The sequence below is a fragment of the Phyllobates terribilis genome, unplaced genomic scaffold, assembly GCF_046119375.1.
Source record: "Phyllobates terribilis strain yellow unplaced genomic scaffold, ASM4611937v1 Scaffold_5__5_contigs__length_657084704, whole genome shotgun sequence".
Taxonomy (NCBI): domain Eukaryota; kingdom Metazoa; phylum Chordata; class Amphibia; order Anura; family Dendrobatidae; genus Phyllobates; species Phyllobates terribilis.
Window position 1 is genome coordinate 116,778,082 of NW_027362765.1, and position 20,495 is coordinate 116,798,576.

A 20,495-nucleotide genomic window follows, 5' to 3' on the forward strand; every position below is an offset into this window, starting at 1 on the left:
TTTGGGCGATTTGCTCTATAAAGGGCTGCACATCGGCCCTGACCTTCATGAGTGACCGGACTTCTACATTTTGATCACTTAGATTGTGTCTTTTTTTATTATTTTTTGGGGGAAGGACATTGAGCTCAATTACACACAAGCCCATCTGGCACTGGAGGGGGCAAAGTTATTTGGAAAAATGCAACTTAAAAAAAAAAAATTCAAACATTTTTAACAATTCTAGAAAAATAAAATTCCAACAGCGAGACCCCAAAAATCACCAAATTTTGCCCACCCTGGAAAGAGGATTTGTAATTTGTGGGTTCTACACAAACTTTTAGATCACTTTTCCAATAGGAATGATAAATCTCCTTTTCATAGTTCATCTCCCAAGCGAGAAGAGATTATTTACATAGTTTTACCATTAATGATGCAACTTTGTTCTTCCAAAACGCGTCAGTCCTCTACCAAGTTATAAAAGCCATTACTACATTTATTAATTGAGTTAAAACCCACAAAATTAAACCAGCGACAAGTCTACTTTCAACAATAAGATGAAAAATAAAACACTAATTGTCTGGCAGACCGCGGCGAATTCCAGCTAATTCTGCTACTCCTGTGAACCTTCCGAGCATTTGTGTGTTTATCTATCCCTGAGACACCAGAGGTTAAATAACTAATCACAGAGAAAGTAATCAATGGGGAAAGCTATACAGACGGCGAGAAGGGGCGCCTGGCAACGCTGCTCAGGATATTTATAAAGAAAAGGTGCCAGAAGAATACAGAATAAGGTAGAAAGCTTACATATACAGTGAGAGTACATAGAGGGCAGCATTATCACAGTTATATTCTTGTACATGGGGGGCAGTATTATAGTAGTTATATTCTTGTACATAGGGGCAGTATTATAGTAGTTATATTCTTGAATATAGGAGCAGTATTATAGTAGTTATATTCCTGTACATAGGAAGCAGTATTATAGTAGTTATATTCTTGTACATAGGGGCAGTATTATAGTAGTTATATTCTTGTACATATTAGACAGTATTATAGTAGTTATATTCTTGTACATAGGAAGCAGTATTATAGTAGTTATATTCTTGAATATAGGAGCAGTATTATAGTAGTTATATTCCTGCACATAAGGGACAGTATTATAGTAGTTATATTCTTGTACACAGGGAGCAGTATTATAGTAGTTATATTCTTTATATTCTTGTACATATTAGACAGTATTATAGTAGTTATATTCTTGTACATAGGAAGCAGTATTATAGTGGTTATATTCTTGAATATAGGAGCAGTATTATAGTAGTTATATTCTTGAATATAGGAGCAGTATTATAGTAGTTATATTCTTGTACATAGGGGGCAGTATTATAGTAGTTATATTCTTGTACATAGGGGGCAGTATTATAGTAGTTATATTCTTGTACATAGGGGGCAGTATTATAGTAGTTATATTCTTGTACATAGGGGACAGTATTATATGTAATATATAGCAATGTTTACCTAAAAAGTGACTGGAATGGTCCTATATTTACAGACTATTACAGTATAATAACTATATTACAGCACTTTCGTACTCTGCTGTAATGCGTAGATCTATTGTATATAGCTCTTAGCACACCAGAGTTTGCAATCAAAATACACTGTGTGCAGAATTATTAGGCAAATGAGTATTTTGATCACATGATATTTTTATACATGTTGTCCTACTCCAAGCTGCATAGGCTTGAGGGCCAACTACCAATGAAGTAAATCTGGTGATGTGCATCTGTGTAATGAGGAGGGGTGTTGACTAATGACATCAACACCCTATATAAGGTGTGCTTAATTATTAGGCAACTTCCTTTCCTTTGGCAAAATGGATCAGAAGAGAGATTTGACGGGCTCTGAAAAGTCCAAAATTGTGAGATGTCTTGCAGAGGGATGCAGCAGTCTTGAAATTTCCAAACTTTTGAAGTGTAATCACCAAACAATCAAGCGTTTCATGGCAAATAGCCAACAGGGTCGCAAGAAGCGTGTTGGCCAAAAAAAGCGCAAAATAACTGCCCATGAATTGAGGAAAATCAAGCATGAAGCTGCCAAGATGCCATTCGCCACCAGTTTTGCCATATTTCAGAGCTGCAACGTTACTGGAGTATCAAAAAGCACAAGGTGTGCGATACTCAGGGATATGGCCAAGGTAAGGAAGGCTGAGAAACGACCACCTTTGAACAAGAAGCATAAGATAAAACGTCAAGAATGGGCGAAGAAATATCTTAAGACTGATTTTTCAAAGGTTTTATGGACTGATGAATTGAGAGTGACTCTTGATGGGCCAGATGGATGGGCCAGAGAATGGATCAGTAAAGGGCAGAGAGCTTCACTCCGACTCAGACGCCAGCAAGGTGGAGGTGGGGTACTGGTATGGGCTGGTATCATCAAAGATAAACTTGTGGGACCTTTTCAGGTTGAGGATGGAGTGAAACTCAACTCAGACCTACTGCCAGTTTCTGGAAGACAACTTCTTCAAGCAGTGGTACAGGAAGAAGTCGGTATCGTTCAAGAAAAACATGATTTTCATGCAGGACAATGCTCCATCACATGCATCCAACTACTCCACGGCGTGTCTGGCCAGTAAAGGTCTAAAAGAAGAAAAAATAATGACATGGCCCCCTTGTTCACCTGATCTGAACCCCATAGAGAACCTGTGGTCCATCATAAAATGTGAGATCTACAGGGAGGGAAAACAGTACACCTCTGGGAACAGTGTCTGGGAGGCTGTGGTGGCTGCTGCACGCAGTGTTGATGGAAAACAGATCAAGCAACTGACAGAATCTATGGATGGAAGGCTGTTGAGTGTTATCATAAAGAAAGGTGGCTATATTGATCACTAATTATTTTGGTTTTTGTTTTTGCATGTCAGAAATGTTTATTTCTAAATTTTGTGCACTGATATTGGTTTACCTGGTGAAAATAAACATGTGAGATGGAATTATATTTGGTTTTTATTAAGTTGCCTAATAATTCTTCACAGTAATAGTTACCTGCACAAACAGATATCCTCCTAAGAGAACCAAATCTAAATAAAAAACACTCCAACCTCCAAAAATATTAAGCTTGGATATTTATGAGTCTTTTGGGTTGAGTGAGAACATAGTTGTTGATCAATAATAAAAATAATCCTCTAAAATACAACTTTCCTAATAATTCTGCACACCGTGTATATGCACAATGAAACACAGAAAATGCAGCCATTGGACGATGAAGATACGGCAGATCGTGCACCATAAGTGAAAACCAAAAGTGTTTAAAGGAAAACCTCGCAGACACATTTCTGACCATAACTGGAGCGCTGATCTATAGCATTTTAAATACAGTCAATAAACCACAGCAGGATATGAGGTGACCACACAGATAGCAACATGTACAAGGCACAAGACAATTGATTTAAAGGGCCAGTGGCTTGTGCAGGAGTGAAGAGGAGCAGCTGATATCAGTCACATATGGGGTAGATGTCTGGGGAAAGGGGGGTCTCAGCACTGGGGATATGTGGCACAAAGTAGTGATCATTGGGGAAGGGGGGGGGGGGATTTGATACTTCTTGTTATTATCCCTTTTGTAAAGTACTGCAGTGATAATGAAATGACTGATAACAGGGGACAATAGAGACTCTTTTCTACATAGAAAGTTTTAGGGGATGATGAAGAAACCCAAAACTGCTCATCCTGGGCTACCAGGTGCATGAATATCCATGAACATCCAGCAAACCCAAGTACCTAGATCACATTTTTTTTTAAATTTAGGAGGCAAGGTTTTGGAAAATGGAATGGCGGTATTATTTTTGCATCCTATGTCCCTTTTAATCTGGCTGCTGTAGCGCAGTGTGAGCGGGGTCATGGAAGGTGAGTGTTGGTGGCACGTCTGTTTCCTCCCAGGCAGCGTCCAGCGCTCGGCGAGGAGCGGTTTAGCAGGATACGGTAACTACAGGTGACATAACACCACAAGCTGCCGTGGGTTGGGGAACATATGCGCAGATCTCAGATCTCCGCTTCCCAGAGATTATTAGGGTTTTTTTTTTCTTTTCGCTCTTGTTCCAAATTCTGTTCTTTTCCTGATAAAATTAGATTTGCAGAACAGATACCAGATCTCAGCATCCAAGAGGAGGCAATGAGGAGAGTTTCTGAGGCTTGCCAGGACAAGAAATCTGCAGCAAAGCCTGCAGGACGGATCAGGAGGCCTGAGCAGGTAATAGCGCCATATAGTGAATTTAAAGGGGAACTAGTCTTCTACCTGATCATTATATCAGCAGCGGCCGATATCATCATATAGATGGGAAGGTCTCTGAAGCTTCTCAGCACCGGGATTTGTGATATAAATTAGGGATCTTGGTGGTAGGGAGTTTCTTAGACATCCGGTCAGTTGTCCTATGGGGTAAAACTACAATCAGACTCGCTGACGGAAAACACTGATAACAGGGAGCAATAGAGTACATGATAAATGAGTATAGTCCGCCTCTTCTGGCTGATAACAGGGAGCAATATATTGCAGGATAAGTGGAGTACAGTTCGTCTCTTCTGGCTGATAACAGGGAGCAATAGAGACAGGATAAATGAGTATAGTCAGCCTCTTCTGGCTGATAACAGGAAGCAATAAATTGCAGGATAAGTGAGTACAGTTTGCGGTTTCTGGCTGATAACAGCGAGCAATCAATTATAGGATAAATAGGTACTATCAGCCTCTTCAGGCTGAGAACAGGGAGCAATAACTTATAGGATAAGCAAGTATAGTCAGCCTCTTAAGGCCCTGTCACACATAACGAGGTCGCTAGCGAGATCGTTATTGCGTCACGGTTTTGGGATCGCTGGGGAGATGTCAAACGTGCAGAACTTCCCAACGATCTCGGCCGCCCCAGCTATCTAACCAACGATCTCGGCGGTCGTTGGGACGCTTTCACACAGCAGCTATTTCAACGATCCACACCTTGATAGGGACTGTACTGTGTCAGAAAGGCGTACATAAAATTACTTTTCCGTGCCCCCCTCATCTTCAATTGGAGAATGCTACTACATTCTGATTGGGTGGCCTTGGTTTAACACTGCGTCTCCGGTCAGATGGGATCTCCACTTCGTGTCCATTAAAAATGGAAACTCATTTGAGACCCCAAACAATACTTACCTCGCTAAAGATGCCTGATTTCTTCAAAGTAGAGTCACAGTCGGAGAACGCTGGTGGGATCTGAAAAAAACAAGGACACAGTAGCGACCACCAATCGGAAACGAGGAGCGCAGAAAAGTCCAATTTATGCACACCTACATGTCTCAGTTCTGAATCGCTAAAGAGGTCGTTGATAAGGTGTGAAATACAGCGATGCACACTGCCCTGCTGGAGAGCAACGACCCAGGAATGGTCCAGGAAGCTTTGTAACGATCAGCGATCTCACAGCAGGGGCCTGATCGTTGCTACCTGTCACACATGATGAGATCGCTAGCGAGATCGCTATTGCGTCACCAAAACCGTGACTCATTAGCGATCTCGTTATGTGTGACGGGGCCTTTATGGCTGCCAACAGAGTGACAGATCATAGGATAAGTGAGTATAGTCTGCCTTTTCTGGCTGATAACTGGGAGCAATAGATTACGGGCTAAGTGAATACAGTTATTCTGGCTGATAACAGGGAAGAACACATTGTCAGAGAGGTGAATAGGCAGCATCTCATTAGTTGGAAATGTATTCATTCACCTATAGTCAGTTTTTCCCTTCTGGAAATGGCTGATAACAGGGAACAATAGATTACACAGCACAGGAAATTTTAGGCTATATCCAGTTTAGCTGCAATGGCCAGGGAATCAGGGACTACAAAATTTCAGATGATCGGCACTGGCCAGAAATGTCGGTTTTGGTGCCATCAAAGTCGCCATTATCTACAGTTCGCAGTCGGATCAGCTGAATTGATCCATCTATGACCAGTTATCTATAGAAAGGCTGGCACAGTGGGTAAATGCCCCTTCAGAGCTGAATAAGAAAAATTATAGTCACGGTTAGCAATGATATTAGCTTGGCAATAAGACATCTTTTGATTATCCAAGAGGTTCTGCAGCAGTTACAGGCAGCGTTCTCATTGGAAGCGCTACCCAGGAGGTTCTGCAGACTGTTTAGGAGCGCGCTCACAAAGTGTCTGATTATTTGCCCCCAGACAGGAGAGAGAAAAAAAAAATCCCAGACAGACGTCTGCAGGATGCTGCTGTCCTGGAAGATCGAGACGGAGGAATCAAAAGCGATGAGTCAACGGCGTAACCTGCATGTAGTGCGACAGCGGGGAGCGCGCCTACCATACTATACCAGATCTTATTATTATGTATAGAAATTAAAAGGATTACAATTTTAAAAATTAAATAAAAATATATATATTTTTTTTTATAGAAATGATTTATGGATCCATAAAGACTGGCCATAATATTAAAACCACTGACACTGGATTTGAAGAACATGCTTATCCGGTGGCAATGGCACCTGTCGGGGGTGGGATATGGACGGCAGCAAGGTATTAATTAGCCAGTACTTGATATTGACGCGCAAAGATCTGAGCGACTCAGACAAGGACCAAATGGCGATGTTTAGACGACCCTCCAAAATGGCAGGTACAAGAGGAGAACCAGTGCCAGGGTCATGGATGCCCAAAGCTCATCCTCGGAGAAGTTACTGCCGGCTAGGATAGAAAGGTGTCAGAACGTGCAGAGCATCGCAGCCCGCCGTCTATGGGGCGACGTAGTCGCAGACTGGCGCACATCACTATCAAGCGATGCAGACCGTCCACCATAGCGGGTCACATCTTTTATCTTTTGCACCATTAATCTAGTACCGGAAGGGGTTAACTATCGGACCCGGGGACAGATCATTGCAACTATGACCCCCATCCCCAGCGCTACGGGTTTTTATTCCTACGCACATTTTTATGAAAACGCTGGTGAAATAATTTCACTGTAAACCGCAATTTCACGCTCGTTCCCGAGAGCAGCGACTAAAAGGAAGAAGTCTTTTTGGACTCAATTGTATAATGGCTCGGGGTCGGTGACATTGACTGTAACTTCACAGGAAGCGCCCCATGACTTTAGGACACGGTGCGGATGTCTCTGGCGCAGGTATCAGACTGACAGGAGGCTGATTATACCGGCACGGCTGCGCTATGATCGCCTACGCCGGAGACACTTCTCTTATCGTAATGGCAGAGTTGATGACTTTTGACAATTTTCTCCTCCTAATGACCTTGACGGGGATGGAGGGAGGGGTGGAAGACTTATGCAACGCCCTATAAGGCATCATGACAAATTTAATGAGACTGAATGCATAAAGAAGCATCAGAGACCATTTTTAACCTGTTACTGCATAGCGGAGGCATCCCAGGCAGACAGATGTAGCAGAGCTGAATTTGTCATTTCAGTCCCCGGGCATTAGATTGTCTCCTCGAGGACAGATAATGCAGCAGAGTTAGTGATGGCGTTATGGAACATTGCAGGTACTAGACTGGTATTAGACGGGTGACAAGCTCAGCTCTGCTGCGTCACTATGGCAAATTCTTAGAATGACAGCAAGAAAATTTGGTATCCTGGTCTGGGGTGAACCAGCATATTATGGGATATAAACTACGGTTGTTATGGCGACGCTTTACATAGGTGCCCCCCTTTTCCCACTATCTAAGGCTGAACTGATAAGTGTGGTACAGCCGGCATTACACACAATGTCCAGATGTAGCAGAGCTGGATTTGTCTGGAATCCTATGTAAGACCCCCAAACAAAGCAGAGTGACTGGTACCAAGAGACAAACTCAGTTTTACTACATCCTCACAGACGATGTGATACAGACGTGACCCTCACACGTCTGGTGACAATCACCGGGGATGAAGTACCGCAAAACTCAGCCTGCGATGGCTATGTTCACATAAAAAGCATCAAAAACAACAAGAAACAGATTCCAAGGCAAAATCCATCCCCGCAAGACGACAGAAAGCAGGAAACGCAGACGCTCCTGGATCTGACACTGCACCTGGGGGGAAACTGATGGCATCTTCTGCTTACAGAGCGTCTGCCGCAAGTAATTACCCTCTGTATACTGACTCATATATTCCCGGGCTCCGTCCTACAGTCATCACTGAGTCAACGGACATCAGACCATAGACAGACCGTGACAGGGACGGCGCTCCAGCCTCCACCAATGAGAAATCCAACTGGAATGTTATATACAGAGACGCATATACACAGAGACGCTTCCACCTCCATATACACCTGTATATACACAGCCACCTCCATATACACCTGTATACAGACACTGCCAACTCCATATACACATCCAGCTACACCTATATACAGACACAGCCAACTCCATATACACATCCAGCTACACCTGTATACAGACACTGCCAACTCCATATACACATCCATCTACACCTGTATACAGACACTGCCAACTCCATATACACATCCATCTACACCTGTATACGGACACTGCCAACTCCATATACACATCCATCCACACCTGTATACAGACACTGCCAACTCCATATACACATCCATCTACACCTGTATACGGACACCGCCAACTCCATATACACATCCAGCTACACCTGTATACAGACACTGCCAACTCCATATACACATCCATCCACACCTGTATACGGACACTGCCAACTCCATATACACATCCATCTACACCTGTATACAGACACTGCCAACTCCATATACACATCCATCTACACCTGTATACGGACACTGCCAACTCCATATACACATCCATCTACACCTGTATACAGACACTGCCAACTCCATATACACATCCATCTACACCTGTATACAGACACTGCCAACTCCATATACACATCCATCTACACCTGTATACGGACACTGCCAACTCCATATACACATCCATCTTCACCTGTATACAGACACTGCCAACTCCATATACACATCCATCTACACCTGTATACGGACACCGCCAACTCCATATACACATCCAGCTACACCTGTATACAGACACTGCCAACTCCATATACACATCCATCCACACCTGTATACAGACACTGCCAACTCCATATACACATCCATCTACACCTGTATACAGACACAGCCACCTCCATATACACATCCATCCACACCTGTATACAGAGACACAGCCACCTCCATATACACATCCATCCACACCTGTATACAGAGACACAGCCACCTCCATATACACATCCATCCACACCTGTATACAGAGACACAGCCACCTCCATATACACATCCATCCACACCTGTATACAGACACAGCCAACTCCATATACACATCCATCCACACCTGTATACAGACACTGCCAACTCCATATACACATCCATCCACACCTGTATACAGACACCGCCACCTCCATATACACCTTGATACAGAGATAGGGACACAACCATCTCCATATACACATCCATCCACACCTGTATATACACAGCCACCTCCATATACACCTGCATACAGACACCGCCACCTCCATATATACCTGTATACAGAGATAGGGACGCGACCATCTCCATCCACACCTGTATACAGAGACACAGCCACCTCCATATACACATCCATCCACACCTGTATACAGAGACACAGCCACCTCCATATACACATCCATCCACACCTGTATACAGAGACACAGCCACCTCCATATACACATCCATCCACACCTGTATACAGACACTGCCAACTCCATATACACATCCATCTACACCTGTATACAGACACCGCCACCTCCATATACACATCCATCCACACCTGTATATACACAACCACCTCCATATATACCTGTATACAGAGATAGGGACGCGACCATCTCCATCCACACCTGTATACAGAGACACAGCCACCTCCAGATACACATCCATCCACACCTGTATACAGAGACACAGCCACCTCCATATACACATCCATCCACACCTGTATACAGAGACACAGCCACCTCCATATACACATCCATCCACACCTGTATACAGAGACACAGCCACCTCCATATACACATCCATCCACACCTGTATACAGACACTGCCAACTCCATATACACATCCATCTACACCTGTATACAGACACAGCCACCTCCATATACACATCCATCCACACCTGTATACAGACACAGCCAACTCCATATACACATCCATCTACACCTGTACACAGACACTGCCAACTCCATATACACATCCATCCACACCTGTATACAGACACCGCCACCTCCATATACACCCGTATACAGAGACAGTGATACAACCATCTCCATATACACATCCATCCACACCTGTATATACACAGCCACCTCCATCTACACCTGTATACAGACACCGCCACCTCCATATACAGACACAACCACCTCCATATATACCTGTATATAGAGATAGGGATGCGACCATCTCCATATACACCTGTATACAGACACAGCCACCTCCATATACACATCCATCCACACCTGTATACAGACACCGCCACCTCCATATACAGACACAACCACCTCCATATATACCTGTATACAGAGATAGGGATGCGATCATCTCCATATACACCTGTGTACAGACACAGCCACCTCCATATACACATCCATCCACACCTGTATACAGAGACACAGCCACCTCCATATACAGCCACAGCCACCTCCATATACACATCCATCCACACCTGTATACAGAGACACAGCCACTTCCATATACACATCCATCCACACCTGTATACAGACATAGCGACCTCCATATAAACCCGTATACAGAGACAGGGACCCATCCATCCACACCAGACAGGGATACGACCGTCTTCATATACACAGATACACACACCTGTATACAGAGACAGGGACACAACCATCTCCATATACACATCCATCCACAACAAACAGGGATACAACCATCTCTATATACACATACACCTGTATACAGAGACAGGGACATGACCATCTCACACAGATATACACACTTGCCTACATCTCCATGTATACATAGATATACAGGCAGCGATACCTACATCTCCACATACACAGATATAAACAAACCTGTATACAGACAGGGATACAACCATCTCCATATACACATCTATCCACACAGATATACTCTCGCGTATACAGGCAGACAGGGCACCTTCATCTCCATATACACACACTTGTATACAGACAGGGATACGACCGTATACACAGATATATAGTCGGGTACATACATCTACACACATATACAACTATAGACGGACACATTTCCACACAGCCATCTACCATTCACAGACAGGGACATAATTCAATGACACATTTACAAAATATACATCTCCCTATATACACACACACACATACCTACCTATATAACACATAACAGAGAGGTACATATGTACTCCACTTCTATAGCTATACAACTACATACATGTATACATATATACAAAAAAAACTATATACAGACATACATAAAAGCATGCACATCATACAGTAAATACATATCGACATATATACACACAACGAGGACAGGCACATATATAGGATGATGGATGGATGATGGACTTGCATTAACCCATTGATTCTTAAAGCAGTTATGAATAAAACAACCCCCATCATCCATGCACACAGTGCCTTTACATATACACATTATATATATCTTGAGACCGCTGAGGATTGATGGGGTCATCTGGGGTGTTATTACTTTGGGGGTGAGGGAGCCTGAAATATAGTGATTATTGAGCAGTATAATATAGATATATATCTAATATAGATAAATATCTATATTAGAGTGCTCAATAATCACTATATATCAGGCTCCCTCACCCCCAAACTAAAAACACCCCAGATGACCCCATAATCCTCAGCGGTCTCATGATACAGCTCCCTACAACAAACTTATACAATTCCATTACTCCGGCAATGCACTTAGTAATCCAGAACTCTTAGAATAAGATATTTTCAGCACAAAAGCTGATAACAGAGAGCACGACAAATTGTGATATTCACACAGACACATTCACCTAATGGGATTCTATAATATCTCCTTAAATACACTGTGCTGCGGCCAAGGAAAGAGCACTGACTGTTGTAGACACAGCCCGAGTGTCTGCTCGCCTCCTGGGATGCCCCTTTTTTCCTCCCATCTCCCAAATGTTTTGGTGCAGTCACCATAATCCCTTTTAAACTTCAGTGCAGGGACATTAAATCCCGGCTGCGGCTATAGGAAACGTCTCGTCTCACGCTATTAAAACTTACGCAGTAAATTCCCAGCTTCCTGGGAGAACTCATAAAAACATTCAGTGAGTTCACATTTTATTTGAAGTTTTCCTATGTAACATGGGCTTGGGCGGCGCAGTCAGTCACCCCTGGGGTGCAGAAATCCCTCTACTGCATTCCACGCTCTATGGAAAAGGTGATTAATCCCGCTGTATGGAAGAGTTTCTGCGCAAAAAAAAAAAGAAATTTCTGGAGACGTCTCAGTGTCGCAGACTTCGGCGGCTGAGGTCATGAAAACTGGGGGTGGAAAAAAATGGGGGTCAATGCAAGAATATGGACAAGAAGGGCTGGGAAGGGGGGGGGGGGTAAGTTCATAAAAAAGGTATAGGGCTGCTAAAGGGGTCTATAGGGCTGTAGAAGGGATCTACAGGATTGTACATGGGGGTCTACAAAGACGTTGAGAGGATACAGAAAGCTGCAAGACTCCAAAGGGGATCTAAAGGGCTTTAAATGTGGGGTGGGAATCTACAAAAAAGTGTAGAGCTGCGGAAGGAGTCTGAAAGACTGTGAACGTGTTTCACAAGTCTATGGTGGGCTCTACATGAGAGGCGAGATGATCTATAGGGCTGTGGAAGGGGTCCGCAGGGTTGTCGGGCTTCGAATGGGGGGTCTAAGTAAGAGCTGATGAGTGACTCTGCAGGGGGCTGTGTGGATCTAAAGAGTAGTCAAGAGATGAAGACACAAAAAAAAAAAAAAAAAAAGCAAAAAGACAGAAAATCATAAGGGGACATTAAACCAACACAAAAAAAGCAGTTTAATAAAGCAGATTGCAAAACCCTGGCAAGAAAGAGTTACTACCAACCCCCCCAAAAAAGGGTCAACACTAATGACACTGACAAGCTGTGTACATGAAATAGTTAAACCGGGAGACATTCAAGAAATTTACATCAAAACACAAAAAAGGGGGGGGGGGGAGAAGAACTTGGAAACAATGAGAAGACAAAGGCAACAATGTATAAAGAAAAAGTAAGCAGAATAAAGAGACAGGAGCCAGAGCTGAGCCTGCAGAGAGGACAGACAGGAGCAGACTCCCCCTCCTGCCTCCTATACTACACAATGTACAGCCAACTCCAGGAAAAGTTTCTGTAGAGGCAGCACAAGTGCCAAGAAGCTGCCAGCAGACTCCCCCACACCCACAGGAGGACAGGGTACTCACTGATCTCCATGCTTTGGAACAAGGACCTCTTGCAGTTGCAGGAGCAGGAGACATTGGACTGGATGGCAGAGCTGGTGCTGTTCAAACCCATCAAGTCATACATTAAAGAAGAGGAAACTCCTGGAGGAAGAGGCACAGAGTCACTGGGTGCCACAGGGCTCAGGGTTTGGCTTCTGCTGGAACATTGCAGACAGGACTGGGGTGGAGGGGGCAGCAGCTTCTCCTGGATGTAGGGGGGGAGCAGAGTTACTTTGTGGCAATCCCAGCTTCTGTCATCTACACTGGGACTGGAGGAGAGGGTCAGCTCCAGCCTTAGAGGACAAGTCCACAGCTCCACTCCCAGGCTGGGTTTGTGTAAGGAGCACTCAAGTCCCAGTCCTTCCTTCCTTCCCCCTCCTCAAGTCCAAGGAGATTGCCTTGCAGCCGGATCCAACCCCAGGCAGCCAGACGGGCCGTGACGTCAGCGCCAGACTGGGACTGCCCTTCCACTGCAAGAGGGGGGAGGGAGTGGGGAAGCTGGAGTGATTGACAGCGGCAGCAGCCAATCCGGAGCAGCAGGAGGGAGGGTGCACGTCTTAAAGGCGAAGCTTCCTGTAAAAACCTACACTGCCCAATAGAGGGAGGATTGAGAAACTTGTAGATTATTGAAAGTGATTTACTGCTGCAGAATTAATCTTTAGAAGTATCATACACAGGTGCAGTTATCCTTCCCTTCTCAGAATTTGGGTTATTTTATAGATTGCAAAAATTTTAGGATATAAATGCAAGACTTTTGATTTAGCAAGAATTTTAAACAACTTTCAAATACAGTTTATCAATTGTTTTCTGTCATTAAACAATGAAAAGATTGGAAATGAGGGATGAAAGCACCAGGCAAAAGATGGGCAGATGCCAGTGCTCATTGGGCTTGGAGAGGGACTAGCACAGTGCCACGATGACCCCATCCTGTAACCATCAGCCCTAGCTGGCATAGACATCAGACAATGTAGAGATGGGCAGTGGAAGGATGGTGATGTTTGGGGGCTCTATAAAGGGTACTGTAAGGGGGCACTGTCATTGGCACTGTAAAGCATTGTCATGGTGGTAGGCGCTTTGGACAGTGAGTGATGACAATGTCTGTAAAACGCTGCGGAATATGTTAGTGCTATATAACAAAAAAAATACAGTGCAAATAATGCGGGCACTGCAGCAAATATTGGGGGCACCACTGTAAGGAGGAACAGTGGCTGGCAGCTGGGCACTGTAACTAGTCCTCTAAAAGGGCACTAATGTAATGTTTCAAGCATTCTTATAGGGGCACAGCTGTTGGTACTGTAAGCAGGCACTGGTTGGCATGTGTTGGGCATTGTCAGGGGCACTGTGAGAAAGAACTAAGGGTGTACTGTATTGGGCATTGTCAGGGGCACTGTGGCTGCTTCTATAAGGGGGCATCAGATGGGGGCACTGTGAGAAGGTGCTGTGCTAGTAATAAACTAATGTGATTAAAAGGACTTCTCATTTGTCAGGGGCAGCAGATTTATATGAAGTGAAACACATCCGAAATAAGTGGCAGGTCAGGGGGTTCAGTATGAGCCTTTAATTTTAACCCTTAAAACCCCAAATCCCACATTTGTTCACATGATGCAATTAACTAGAAATAATAAGTAACGTGGCTGATTATAATAGTGCAGAAAAGAGAGCAACAGTACTAATGCCCTAGTATGAATAAAAGTGGCACTGCCATGGGCACTCTAAAGGGCCCATAATGTGCTTATAAACCATACGTCCCTCCTTATAAGTGGATATTAGTACTGAAATGCATGAAATAATAGTAAAAAAAAATGAAAAATATACAAAACAGACCCTCCTCAGGCATTTTATACTACATACTGCTTTATTTGGGGCAATTGGGGTACACAAGGATGGATTATTCAAACAATACAGCCTTGCGTGCTAGTCAGCTGCCTATAAGCCTTTCCAAAAAATGTTGTTGTCATTTGATTTGATAATTCCTGAAAACCTATGCATTGTTTCGATGGTGGTCATGGTACCCTGAAAACCAAGTATCAGTGATCCTAGTAATGAGAAAGATTGTCAACTTGTCACCACAAATGCATCAGAGGAGATCTCATAATAACATGATCCAAACGTAAAAAATGGCTGAACGGGTAAACCGAGGATAAACCGACCATAAAATGAGAAATTCTGGGTGGAGTCGCCTTTAAAACATTAAATGGTTATAATAAACCAGCTTCCTGTATATATCCTGAATCACTGTCTCATAGACTAACAGGGAATCTGCATCCAAAATAATGTTTTATAATTAGCCCCCGGTGAATTATTTTGGTTTGTGGTGGTAACAGTTGTAGCCTTGGCACAACGGGCAACATGATGTCACTTTCTGTTGTCAAGTTGTTAAAAATTCTTTAGTGTCGCTCAATTTGTTCGCCATCCCACAGCTTTCCCAGACTCCAGAATGGCCACAATTCCTAGTTTTGACACTCAGGGATTTGGGAAAGCTGGGTGACACCACGGAGGCCAATTTCACATTTTCAGCGAAGCTTCCCACTCAGCTTTCCCACAGTAAATAGCCATGGAGCTATGGAGTGATATAATCCATATATATCGGCCTAGATATGCAGTGAATGCGATCTAGTCCAGTTTGCCATTCAGGAGCCTGGTAAAGCTGGGTGACAGCTTTTGTAAAAAAAAAAAAAGTATTGTGAATAGTGCTGAAAGTGGTCAGGTCTGAGGACACTCTGGAATATCATAGATAACCCCCATATTGGTCTCAACCAAGCTTTCCCAGAGTCCTGAAAGGCAAATTTGCTTACTTGTATAGCGATTTATTCCTTGCTCCCACGTCGCAGATTTGCAGTTTTGAAGTCTGGAAATGCCAAGTGGCAGTCAATATGACCACTATTACAATTTCCATATATACCACCCAGCTGTCCCAGAGACCTGAATGGTAAATCTGTCTAATATGAAGTGATATATCCAATTGTTTTCTGTATCAATTATTTTTATTATTTTTGGCTTTCAGGAGACTGGTAAAGCTGGGTGACAATGAAAACGACCATATCTATAATTCTCAACTTCTATAACCCAACTTTCCAATAGCAAATCTTCTAATATGTTCTGCTCCATTTCTAAATGGTGGCAGAACTATGAACGTATGCCATTCTGGATACTGGGAAAGTTGGATTGCAACAAGTACAATTTTTTGTATATACTTTTTTTTACCCAGCTCCCAATAGTTCTAAATGGCAGGGTTACATACTGCACTCATATGGTTGTACATTTGGGCACATCTGCCATGCCGGAGCCTAGATAAGCTGGGTGCCTGGACAAAGCTATGACCTTGGAGTTGGCACCCATATTGCCTGGCACAAGGGGCAGCAGTGGTGTTGGATCTATGGAGAAGAGATCAAGAGATGCCAGGGCATGGTGGCATTATAAAATCAACTTACATGCCCATAGACTGCAGGGGCATCTGCAGAGAAATCTGCAATGACAAATCATGTAAAGTGATGGCACAGCCGAGTGGCGGAAGATGGCACAGAGGAGCGGTGCCTAGGTGGGTAGGATGTCTATTTTGGTACATCTGTTCCCATTCTGCAGTCACAGGAATTTCCAAAAGCCTGTCTAGACATATCTATTAGGATTTCAATGCTAGACATACCCCCCTCCTCTGCATCAGTTAACACCTTCCCTGCCTGACAGCTCCATAAAAGGACCCTGCACCCAGCTGGGGATGACTGCAAGAAGACAAAGGATCAATGCAGAGAAATAAATGGACACTTCACTTCTCAACTTTTTTGGATTTTTTTCCTGATGGAAATGCAGTAAGAAGCCGCGTCCTGGCAGCGCTGCTGGAGACAGAGTTTCCCTTTAATGCTGTGGTTATCATCTATGCTGATGGCAGGGCTGAAGAAATGACAGACCTGCGGGATGGATTATATGGCATTTACTCAGATGTAGCAGAGCTAGGGATGTTTCATGGCACTGTGGTCACAGTGTGGTGTATGGGGAATGTTCAGCCACAGTCCTATGGGAAAAACTGCCAAATGACAAACTCAGCTCTGCTACATCTGTATAGGAGAGATGACCAGTTCTTCATCCAACTTACTGAGTCTAATAAATCAATATTTATATTATACACTGTCGACCAAACGACACTCATGTCAGCCGACTCTCCCATACACTCGTTCGGCCGCTGAATGACACGTCGGCCGGCGGCTTATCTCCGGGAGAACAATGTGATCGGCAGTCTGAAATCGGACATGCATGATTGACATCTCTCCTGATCATCAGCGCCCCATACACATCAAACCGTCGGCCAAACCCATCAATATCGACGGGTTCAGCCAACATTAGTCTAAGGCTACGTTCCCACAATGAGTTTTTGACGCTGCATATTTTTTTAAAAAATGCAAGTGACCTATTTTACTTAATGGGTGCAAAAAATCTACAACATCAAAAGCTCGTTGCGTTTTTTGTGCTGGAAAAAAATGCAGCATTTTGCAGTACCAGTTGAGTGAATGAGATATCTGAAATCCCAGGCACACGCTGATTATTTTCCCTTGCAGATTTGGAGCCGTTTCACGTCTGCAGATAGTCTATTCTTTCAGCATTTTTGCAGCTTTTTCATCCATTCTAATGAATGGGGGTTGGGGGATCAAAAATGCGTGCAGAAAAAGCATCAAAAACGCTTATATATTACGCAGCGTTTTTCCAACCAACACATCAGTATTCGCACCAGATTTTTCTGCTGCAAATCCTGAACGTGTGCACACAGCCTAATGTGTATGGGCCTTACACTAATGGGTGAATAAAAGGAGGCTGCTTTTCACTCTAATGGTGTAGGAGAGCTGCCTCATGTCCTGTGGATTATCTGTATATGTCACAGATCTATCATCCATCTCATTGTGACAGGATCCATAAATCCATTCATTTCTCTATGCATCTATCATCGCTTGTCTTTCTATTTTCTACCTATCTATATATTTATATATCAGTCCCACGGTTACAGGATCCATTAATTTATATCTTTCATATCTATTTGGATATTTCATATCTATCTGTTATATATCTATCTTTATTATCTATCAATCTAATCACATATTTATCTATTCTATCTATCTTATCACATATCTACCTATCTGTCAATCTATCTATCATCTATATCTATCTATCTATCTATCTATCTATCTATCTATCTATACCAGATCTATCTATCCAATATCTATCTATCTAATATCTATCTATCTATCTATCTATCTATCTATCTATCTATCTATCTATCTATCTATCTATCTATCTATCTATCCAATATCTATCTATCTATCCATCCAATATCTATCTATCTATCCATCCAATATCTATCTATCTATCTATCTATCTATCTATCTATCTATCTGTCTACCTATCTATCACATATCGATCTCACTATCACATATCTATCCATCCATCTATCTCTCTCTATCACATATCTATCTACCTGCATTACTCTTGGTCATTTTTCATTATAATCTCCTTTCCGTCAGACATACTCTCTCTACAGATGTTTCCTGTAGGGGGATAGCGCTGATGCCAGTGCTGCAGTCGCACCCTGTGCCCGGCTCTGCTGTATCGGCTGCACCCACAGACTGCCAGCAGTGATGCCAGGAGATCTGTATATGGAGTTTCTGGCTCTTCTGCTGTCAGGGATATTTGTTTGTCCTGTTACTATAGAACTACGACCTCCATCACTTATTCTGCAAACAGGACTTGCTGTGACTTGAGCATTTGTACCAGCTAAGCAGCCAGCCTCCCTGCTAGGTACAACCTGACAAGTCTTCTGAACATGGAGTGACACCATTACATAACGTCACTGACGTAGCTGGTCACAACGCATCATTCTATTAGCAATCAGTAACATCATAAAATCGCAGTTCTGTCACCTGACAACCCCCACCTGCTTATGTAGCACCCAGAGGACTCAGCTGCTACAGGGAGTATTGCACCTCGAACCAGAGGTGTGATATTCCACTCCCGGGTAAGGATGGAGTGTGGACCGGGGCTCAGTAGGCTGCGTGCACCACACACACCCCATTTCCGAGGAACAGACCAACGGTGCTCCCACTAGACAGAGTGCAGGCACGACAGCTTCTGTTCCTGGCTGGAGTGGGGAGGGGGAGGAAAACCCAGTGGTGTAGGAGCAGATAGGGGTGGGTCTCTGGGCATAGGTAGGAGCCCATTGGTTGCTAGTCACCTGGGCTCACACATAGAGGGAGGTATATAAGGTGGGCACCATCTTAGATCAGGGTTCAGTCCGGTTCAGTTCAGGCAGGAGGAGAAGAGGAGAGGAGCTCAGCCAGAGAGGGCTGACAGGGAGCTGTGGCTCAGTCTGGGCCCAGCTCCAGAGGCAAGCCTGGAATGGAGGCCTGAGACAGCAGAAAGAGAGAGGAGGAGGAACAGGAAGGAAAGTAAGAAAGGAACTGGAACAGAGGAGAAAGGAAGCAAAGAACACAGAGAAAGGCCCAGAGACACGAAGGCAGAAGGAACCCCATATTCCCAGAGGAGATACTGGGTGAAGGGTTGGCAGAATAGGGTACCGGAACCCAAATTGGTGGAGGCGACTAATCCTCAGCCAAAACCGGAGGTTGTGACCACATCTTGGTGCGACCCCTCACTACATCCACCAGAAAGGCATACCGCATAGGGTCAGGGAAACCGGGAGAGGTTTCGCCAACAGAAGGCCCGAGGAAGCTGGACAAAGGTGGGTCACTGGTGGGGACGGCCAGTAGAAAGGAAGAGAGGGGAGCTCTGAACCACGCTCTGGAATTGCCTGGGAGTTGACCGAGTCCCTCACCTGGTGGACGCAGCACGGCTCGGGCGGTCACTGCTGGCCGAAGTGATCTGAACAACAACAGTGAGTAAAGCTTTGGAAACTGCACCACAAGTCTCTGTGTTTCATCGCCGCACCAGCACCATCAGTACTGGGACACTCGCACCATCACTCCCATCATTATCCACACTAGCTGCCCTGGGGCAATACTTCTCCCGTGGGGAGTCATCCCATACTCAGCTGCACAAACAACATCAGCCTCAGCGGTCTGCAGTGCAGCGGCGGTCCCCACTGACCGCAATCCACGGGTGGCGTAGTCGGA

At 44.1% G+C, this 20,495-nt stretch overlaps 1 protein-coding gene across 1 annotated transcript in view; it reads right to left on the reverse strand.

The window, feature by feature from the left end:
• PMEPA1 (prostate transmembrane protein, androgen induced 1) overlaps nucleotides 1-13,843 on the reverse strand; it is a 52,657-nt gene extending 38,814 nt beyond the window's left edge. Inside the window, exon 1 of the mRNA XM_073682782.1 lies at nucleotides 13,366-13,843. Within this exon, the coding sequence (XP_073538883.1) occupies nucleotides 13,366-13,468 (103 nt within the window). The 5' untranslated portion in view covers nucleotides 13,469-13,843. The remainder of the gene's footprint in view (nucleotides 1-13,365) is intronic.
• Between the last annotated feature and the right edge of the window lie 6,652 nt (nucleotides 13,844-20,495).